Genomic DNA, 8,228 nt, shown 5'->3' with positions numbered 1-8,228 from the left:
AAAAAAAAAAAAACATATCTGAACAGGCAGAGCAGTTTTCATCTTAGGATACCCTAACAAGATTGGGAAATCCACTATACATCATTCATTTTTTTAGTCACTGAATATATATCATTATATGATTTTTGAATCAATTTTCACAACTTCCTGAAAGAACCATATCTTATATACCCATCAGCAGACTATTGCTGAAAACAATGCCTGCCTATCAACCAATGAAAAGTAGCATAAGACCAGAAAGCTCACCTCAATGGAAGATCTCTCACATGAATCGAAAGATGATAATGCTTGCTGCCCCCTTTCGGTGGAAAGAATTCCCTAAAATAAGAAGAAAGGGACATCTATAATCTATCTAGCTAATTTTTTTTTAAAAAAGTAAAGCAAAATTTGCAAACAATTAGCCTTTCAGAGAGGATACAATGAAGCACAGCCCCTACAATGCATGGAAAGCTGAAAAGGGGATTACATATGTTTTTGCCCAAATATAAATGCACATAAGACAGAAAAAATCGTAACTTTCATGAGTGTGATTGTAGATTGGTAAATTATTAACAGATCAGACATTTGACGAGGAATAAAGATGAGAAACAATGTGTTAAACATGTAACAACAGAACAAACTTTAAAGTCAATTGCAGAATAGAGAAAAAAATGCCAAATTAGATAATAGCAAACATTACGAAATTTAGAGGGACTATCAAATTACAACAGCTAAATCGAAAGATAAGACCAACCAAACAATTGACAGAAAATAAAAAAGTAAGGCCAAATCTGTGTACGTAAAAAAGTTAGAAAACTGACCCGAAGAGTTTGAGATGTTACATCAATAATCTTTACAGAGTCATCTAAAAGATACTTCTTCAAAACTTTCAGCAGTGTGATAAGAGTTTCATCGGATATGCCGTTCTCAGTGAAAGATCTCAATTTTGATCCAGTATTCTGGCAAACAAATTGACGATCATGCATGGAGCCCAGCTCCCCAGGAAGACGGAAAACAACAGTGTGCGGGTTACTAATACCAACCTTCAGTAAAAAAAAATGGAAAATAAGACTATATATTCAAATTCGCCTAGCAAAAGATACTGACTTGAAAAGAGAATCACAAATACCCTGGAAAGAAAATCAGACACCAAAAGTCTCATATTATCTGCTTCATCAGAGGCGGACACACGGACAAGAGTCCAAACAGCATTTACAATTTCATCATCAGACTGCCAAAATGTTTCTGCCGTTTCTACATTTGTCTCTTCTTGAGAAACTCCAGAGGCTATGAGCTTGTTATGCAGTGCTTGGAGGCTGCATGGGAACGATAAGTTGATATAAAATTGCAGCAATGTGATAGGAGTAGAGGATCAAAGAGTAGTAGACTCTCAACCTTGTTGGTATTAAGGTAGAGCCATATCGACAAAACTGAATTCCTTTGAAATTAAAACAGACACAGAAATATAACCTTTCACCCATGAGTACAACCAAGGGGCCCACGGGCAGTGAAACAAGTAGTGCATACATCGAAAAGACCCACCCACATAAGAAAATTTAAAAATAACCAAAAACGAACCATACGTCATCTTAATTCTACAGTTAATATCCTAAGCACATCATGGCACATAGGGAAACCTTACTGCATATCTCAAGATGATCTCAGGAAAGATAGAATTGATACCTCTTGGAAAGGAATCTCGGTGGCAGATAACAAGATCTTCTAGCACACTGTTGGATAGTAGAACAGCAGAGAAACAAAAAGTTGGATATTGATAAAATTTTAACAAAAACGTTATCATTAAAAACTGCAGAGTGCTTGACCTTCAATAGATGACTCCTCGGAGAATATGCCTCGCATATTTTGATGTGTAATTTACTAATGACTTGGAAAATTTTCATATCAGGGAATGCTTCCAAATCCTGAAATCAGAAGAGGTGAATTTCTCGATTATTCCAGGCACTGCTAGGACAAAAAGGAAGGCAACTTTATAGGTAGGACGCCTACCCTGATATCTTCATCAAGAGCAGAATCTGAATTAACAACTAGCTTGTGTAGCAAATTAACGAGCTGAGATGACTTAGAACCAGAAACTTTGGTATCTGCTTCAGCATCGATGCAACATGTAACCAGCTTCGAGACCAAAAACTAAAAACCCCATAGACCGAGAAATGTAACAATTTTTGAAAAGAGTAATTAAATCCCTTGGTATTTCAAAAGTGTACCCAAATAATAACACCAAGTATCACATACCTGGAGTTGGTCACCTAGTACACTAACAATTTCTTTGGCCGGATTGCTTTTGAACGAATCCAGCAAACAGGAGGCTATGCTACAACACTGATCTTGCAATGAGGGATATCCAATAAATTGTCCAACGAGATTTAATATGTAACTGAAAGGGATAACAATCAAAGACCTACATAAGGTTTTAAATCTCGAAAATAGAGATTTACTCTTCAGTGCCACTGAAAATTTAATTTACAGATGACAATCGAGTTTAGTAGCAGAACAATGTAGCAGTGGCTCCTTAAATATCAACTAATGATTTAAATTGGAAATTACTCTCACCAAAAGAAACAGTATACAAAGTTACTACTTATACTTATAAGTACAAACGAGTTCAAGACAATAGCAGAACCGAATCAAGCACAAACTACACCTTTTAACATCTACAACAACATAGTTTCTACGCAAGAAAAGAACCCAAATGGTCAAGCTCATAGCTACCAATTCAACATAGTTTCTACTCAAGAAAAGTCTTTTTGTGTTGAAGAATTGGAGTACTAACGATCAAACAAGATCAAATAGATAAATCGAGAATTCTGCTCACTTTATGGAACTTGGAACTGAAGCTCTATGACCAAGAAGAATTGTAAGCTCCTCAAGTGCGGCCAAATGATGACGCGTATGTCGATGATGGCATGCAGCTGACATTTTATAGTGCATTTCTGTTATGAACTGCGAAACATCAACAAATTATTTTGACTGAAGTATCAAATTGATAAGAACAGTTTGATCTTGTGAAAAAGCATCGGCAAATTTAAAATTTTACCATGAACACTCTATCCGGGCGAAAAATGTTTATCCTGTCAGTTATGGCCGCATTCTTAGGATACTCAGCACTGCATAAACCAAGTAAGACCTTATAAAAGGAAAAACTAAAACAACAAGTCTACATGGAGTGAGCAAGAAATTTCACATTTCCAGAAAACCATCCACAACTGTTTGAACTGCAAGTGAAATCGTGTCACGAGAAAAAGCAGGAACTGAAGGTTCTGGTGAAGAGGAAGTGCATGATAAAATAAAACTAACAATAGACACCTGAAAACAGAGCAGGGTGTTCATTAGGGATTAAAATACGTTATCAATGAAAAGAAATATCTATTCTATTTAAAACCAAGGATCTCTGACAAAATGAAATTAAAGCATCCAAACTATTAATCGTGCAGTTGCCTATGCTTTGATCTTGGATCGGAAGGCTTGATATATTGTGACTAGCTGATCAGAGTAGCTTAATAACGGTAGCATGGGAATTTTCCACCACAAACACCGAAGACAGATCTGGAATCACGAGTCAAAGGTTATAGATGCCATACCATATTCTGCTTAATAAGCTTGTCCCTCTCATTTTCGCTGATCTCACCCACATACAATATTGAATTCTGAAGCACCATTGCACCTTTATCACATTCTGACGTTTTACTACAGTGCAATCCCATACATATTGAAAATATTGGCACAAAATTTTCCTTAAATAACACAGCCACCGGTTGGCCAGCAATCTACAAATTGTAGACACTGTCAGTAGAATATAGATTGGGAAAGTTTAAATACCACCGTAGAATGAAGATCATACAAAAACAGAAGACAAAGAAACCAAAAGTTTGTACATATTACAAATTTCACTAGAAGTCCTTACATCTTTTCTGTCCATAAAAGATGCAAGGAAGCACCCTTACCTTAGATACCCAATCAAGGTTAGTATGATCTTCATGCACCAGAAGAGCTGGAAGTAGCCAGTGGGAACAAAAGTGGATGAAATATTTTGGTTCAGTGTTTGGACTGAACAGCTGACTTGTCTGCAAATAAGCAACCATCAGATGATACGAAATGCTAAAATGTACTCATTCTACTCTTCATCTGCCACAATTGTAGGACATATTGCTAGATATCTAAAATCTCATGTCGATATTCCATTCATCCAGTAGTAATTTACTTTGATTTTGTAGTCAAACTAGGCGCTATCTCCATTATTGTAGACCCATGTGCAATAGAAACAAACGGAATTGAATCTACTTTACTGTACCACAAGTTTGAAATATAACTGCTATTTTTGGTTTATAAAAATATAGCAGAACTGAAACTCCAACAAAAAAAGTTAACATGTATAGTGAAAAGGTACGATATTACAGAAAAAAAATGATTTATCGAAACAGAGATTATCAACTTGTGGCATACCTCAACAAGACCAGTTAAACTGACGCCACACGCAATCCAGAAAAAGAGGATCGGGCCCAAGAGTTCCTCCAGGTACTGCATAAACCATTTTACAAAGAGATGTAGATGATGTCAGCATGCAACATTTACAACGTTCAGAGGTGATTAATGTCAGATAATTCTGCTGCAAAAAAATAGAAGAAGAACATTTATCATGCAGGTGTGGAAGAGATAAAGAAATGAGAATCAATAACAACACCTTGAACCTAGATGGGTAATGGAGTTGTGCTGATAGGTTGTCAAGTGCAGCAATGATTAATTCCCTAGAAGGAAAATGGCCAGATAAGTAGAAGAAGGTTTCAAGTATAAATAAAAGACAGTTTCAGTTACAAGAAAGAAATACCTCTGACAAGGTTCTATAGCTGAAACAGCGCACATCATAAAAACAGCCTGCGTTTATCCCATTATAGAATACGATGTTAATACATAGCTAACTGATTGTATGCTCAAAATGATTCTAAAATGAAAAGAAAAAAAATAGCATTACTTGCAACTCTATGTTCTCACTGTGATAAGCAAGGTGCATAAGAGTAATGATGACAGTCTCCATTTTCGGGCGAGGCTGGGGACCAGCAGCCAAAACATCCCTTGCAGTGACTAGTTTTTCCTTTGAGGAGGTTACCAGTATAATTCCGAAGCTGGAGCTGGAAAAGGAAATGGGAAAAATTAACATCTAATGAGATACTTTAATCTGACAACGATATCTGAAAACAGTGATAAAAATAAACTATTAACAACTAACCAAAAACTAAAGTAAAACATTAAAAAAACGGATACCGAGACCATGAAGCAAGTTAATATTTCAGATCTTACAGAATGCTGTTGTTCAGAACAAAGTATCAGAGAACTTTGAGAAGGTTTTCAAGAAAGATAACTAAATTTACTTGTTTCTGCCCACAACAAATACAGAAATCAGCCTGTTTTTCATTTTTTACTCTTTATGGTATGCAACAAGAATCTGTAGAAACGAGTATCTAACAGTTTGCTTACAAGGAAACACCGTACTAATAAAAAGCCATAGGAGTATCTAACAGTTTGTCTTACAAGGAAAATACCCTACTAATAAAAATCCATAGGATAATAATAAGGTTAAATAAACAAACACCAAACTTACCAAATATCTTGGAACAGTGCCTCATGGCCATCCCACGTCTGGAATAAAATTCCAATTTGTCTTGCCAGAACAAACCTCACTCGATAATCAGAGTCATTTAGCATTAATAGAAGTCGCTCAATCATTGTCTGTGTCAAAAAAGAACTCAAATAACTGTAGAACTAAATAAAATCACGAATTCCACAAGGAACCAAGTAGAACATTTGCAAAAATAGAAACTATTAGCATTAATGGTAGAACAAGGTAACTGCCCATTCACTCATATATAATCCTAAGATAAAAGACATGATTATGTACACACACTGTAAGGTTTCTTATAGTACAATAGGAATGTCTTATCTGAAGGAAATGTTATTTTTCAACTTCAATGGTATTCGACATGAAAACTTAAGTTATGAAACGTTAAGGTAGGAACATTTTCGCTTCATGAAAACAGCTCAAAGAGAAGCAGGAGGGAGGGGTGATTATCATTATTGCAAATTTGTCATCTCTTTAAGTCTGAAGAGAGAGTAATTAATATGAAAAGTAGGCACCTGACCAGTCTGAGGATTAAGCAAAACGAGATCACATATACAGTTGATCAGCTTGACACGCCCAAACCATCCCAAGAGACCAAATTCAGAAACTTTATTCACCATTGCGCCAAGTTGGGCAAAGACCTGCACGTTACTTTAGCAATGAATAGAGCAGATCATGGAAGAAAATCGANTTCAGTTACAAGAAAGAAATACCTCTGACAAGGTTCTATAGCTGAAACAGCGCACATCATAAAAACAGCCTGCGTTTATCCCATTATAGAATACGATGTTAATACATAGCTAACTGATTGTATGCTCAAAATGATTCTAAAATGAAAAGAAAAAAAATAGCATTACTTGCAACTCTATGTTCTCACTGTGATAAGCAAGGTGCATAAGAGTAATGATGACAGTCTCCATTTTCGGGCGAGGCTGGGGACCAGCAGCCAAAACATCCCTTGCAGTGACTAGTTTTTCCTTTGAGGAGGTTACCAGTATAATTCCGAAGCTGGAGCTGGAAAAGGAAATGGGAAAAATTAACATCTAATGAGATACTTTAATCTGACAACGATATCTGAAAACAGTGATAAAAATAAACTATTAACAACTAACCAAAAACTAAAGTAAAACATTAAAAAAACGGATACCGAGACCATGAAGCAAGTTAATATTTCAGATCTTACAGAATGCTGTTGTTCAGAACAAAGTATCAGAGAACTTTGAGAAGGTTTTCAAGAAAGATAACTAAATTTACTTGTTTCTGCCCACAACAAATACAGAAATCAGCCTGTTTTTCATTTTTTACTCTTTATGGTATGCAACAAGAATCTGTAGAAACGAGTATCTAACAGTTTGCTTACAAGGAAACACCGTACTAATAAAAAGCCATAGGAGTATCTAACAGTTTGTCTTACAAGGAAAATACCCTACTAATAAAAATCCATAGGATAATAATAAGGTTAAATAAACAAACACCAAACTTACCAAATATCTTGGAACAGTGCCTCATGGCCATCCCACGTCTGGAATAAAATTCCAATTTGTCTTGCCAGAACAAACCTCACTCGATAATCAGAGTCATTTAGCATTAATAGAAGTCGCTCAATCATTGTCTGTGTCAAAAAAGAACTCAAATAACTGTAGAACTAAATAAAATCACGAATTCCACAAGGAACCAAGTAGAACATTTGCAAAAATAGAAACTATTAGCATTAATGGTAGAACAAGGTAACTGCCCATTCACTCATATATAATCCTAAGATAAAAGACATGATTATGTACACACACTGTAAGGTTTCTTATAGTACAATAGGAATGTCTTATCTGAAGGAAATGTTATTTTTCAACTTCAATGGTATTCGACATGAAAACTTAAGTTATGAAACGTTAAGGTAGGAACATTTTCGCTTCATGAAAACAGCTCAAAGAGAAGCAGGAGGGAGGGGTGATTATCATTATTGCAAATTTGTCATCTCTTTAAGTCTGAAGAGAGAGTAATTAATATGAAAAGTAGGCACCTGACCAGTCTGAGGATTAAGCAAAACGAGATCACATATACAGTTGATCAGCTTGACACGCCCAAACCATCCCAAGAGACCAAATTCAGAAACTTTATTCACCATTGCGCCAAGTTGGGCAAAGACCTGCACGTTACTTTAGCAATGAATAGAGCAGATCATGGAAGAAAATCGAATAATCAACTTTAAAAGGGGAAAATAGTACCTGAGAACTTTCTACATCTTTTGAAGCCAAATCACAGTTTTTTCTGAGTCCAGAAGAATCCATCCCTGAGGATGATAAAGTGCGAAGTAAAACATGCAGAGCAGTGACTATGTTAAGACAGTTACGCTTGATCTTTACTTGTGTGCTAAGCATGCCATCCAAGAAATTAACCTTTAAGTAAAATAATGAAACAAAACCCCATAAATACAAAGAAAGCTTGGTCGAGATGTAGATATAAAACCCTCTATTCTTTCTCTAAATATTTCACAGAAAATTTTCAACAATTTGAATTCTATACCAATTCATTAACATTCGGCATAGACGTCAAGCATGAAAGCTGGCATAGATGATACAGTATATTTTCCAGCACCTACACATGTAAGCAGTTTGTGGCT

At 35.7% G+C, this 8,228-nt stretch overlaps 1 protein-coding gene across 1 annotated transcript in view; it reads right to left on the bottom strand.

The window, feature by feature from the left end:
* The window catches only part of LOC104698953 (serine/threonine-protein kinase ATM-like), a 34,776-nt gene that overhangs the window by 15,023 nt on the left and 11,525 nt on the right, over positions 1-8,228 (bottom strand). The window contains exons 27-41 of the mRNA XM_019246333.1: positions 6,325-6,371; positions 4,679-4,742; positions 4,441-4,515; positions 3,942-4,061; positions 3,579-3,764; positions 3,182-3,303; positions 3,035-3,104; positions 2,813-2,940; positions 2,233-2,374; positions 1,987-2,127; positions 1,803-1,901; positions 1,663-1,709; positions 1,109-1,295; positions 801-1,022; positions 206-318 (exon numbers count right to left, since the gene is read on the bottom strand). Coding sequence (XP_019101878.1) covers positions 206-318; positions 801-1,022; positions 1,109-1,295; positions 1,663-1,709; positions 1,803-1,901; positions 1,987-2,127; positions 2,233-2,374; positions 2,813-2,940; positions 3,035-3,104; positions 3,182-3,303; positions 3,579-3,764; positions 3,942-4,061; positions 4,441-4,515; positions 4,679-4,742; positions 6,325-6,371 — 1,763 coding nt within the window. The remainder of the gene's footprint in view (positions 1-205; positions 319-800; positions 1,023-1,108; positions 1,296-1,662; positions 1,710-1,802; positions 1,902-1,986; positions 2,128-2,232; positions 2,375-2,812; positions 2,941-3,034; positions 3,105-3,181; positions 3,304-3,578; positions 3,765-3,941; positions 4,062-4,440; positions 4,516-4,678; positions 4,743-6,324; positions 6,372-8,228) is intronic.

Source organism: Camelina sativa, chromosome 6, assembly GCF_000633955.1.
Source record: "Camelina sativa cultivar DH55 chromosome 6, Cs, whole genome shotgun sequence".
Classification (NCBI taxonomy): Eukaryota; Viridiplantae; Streptophyta; class Magnoliopsida; order Brassicales; family Brassicaceae; genus Camelina; species Camelina sativa.
This window is presented reverse-complemented; position numbering and strand designations above follow the sequence as displayed.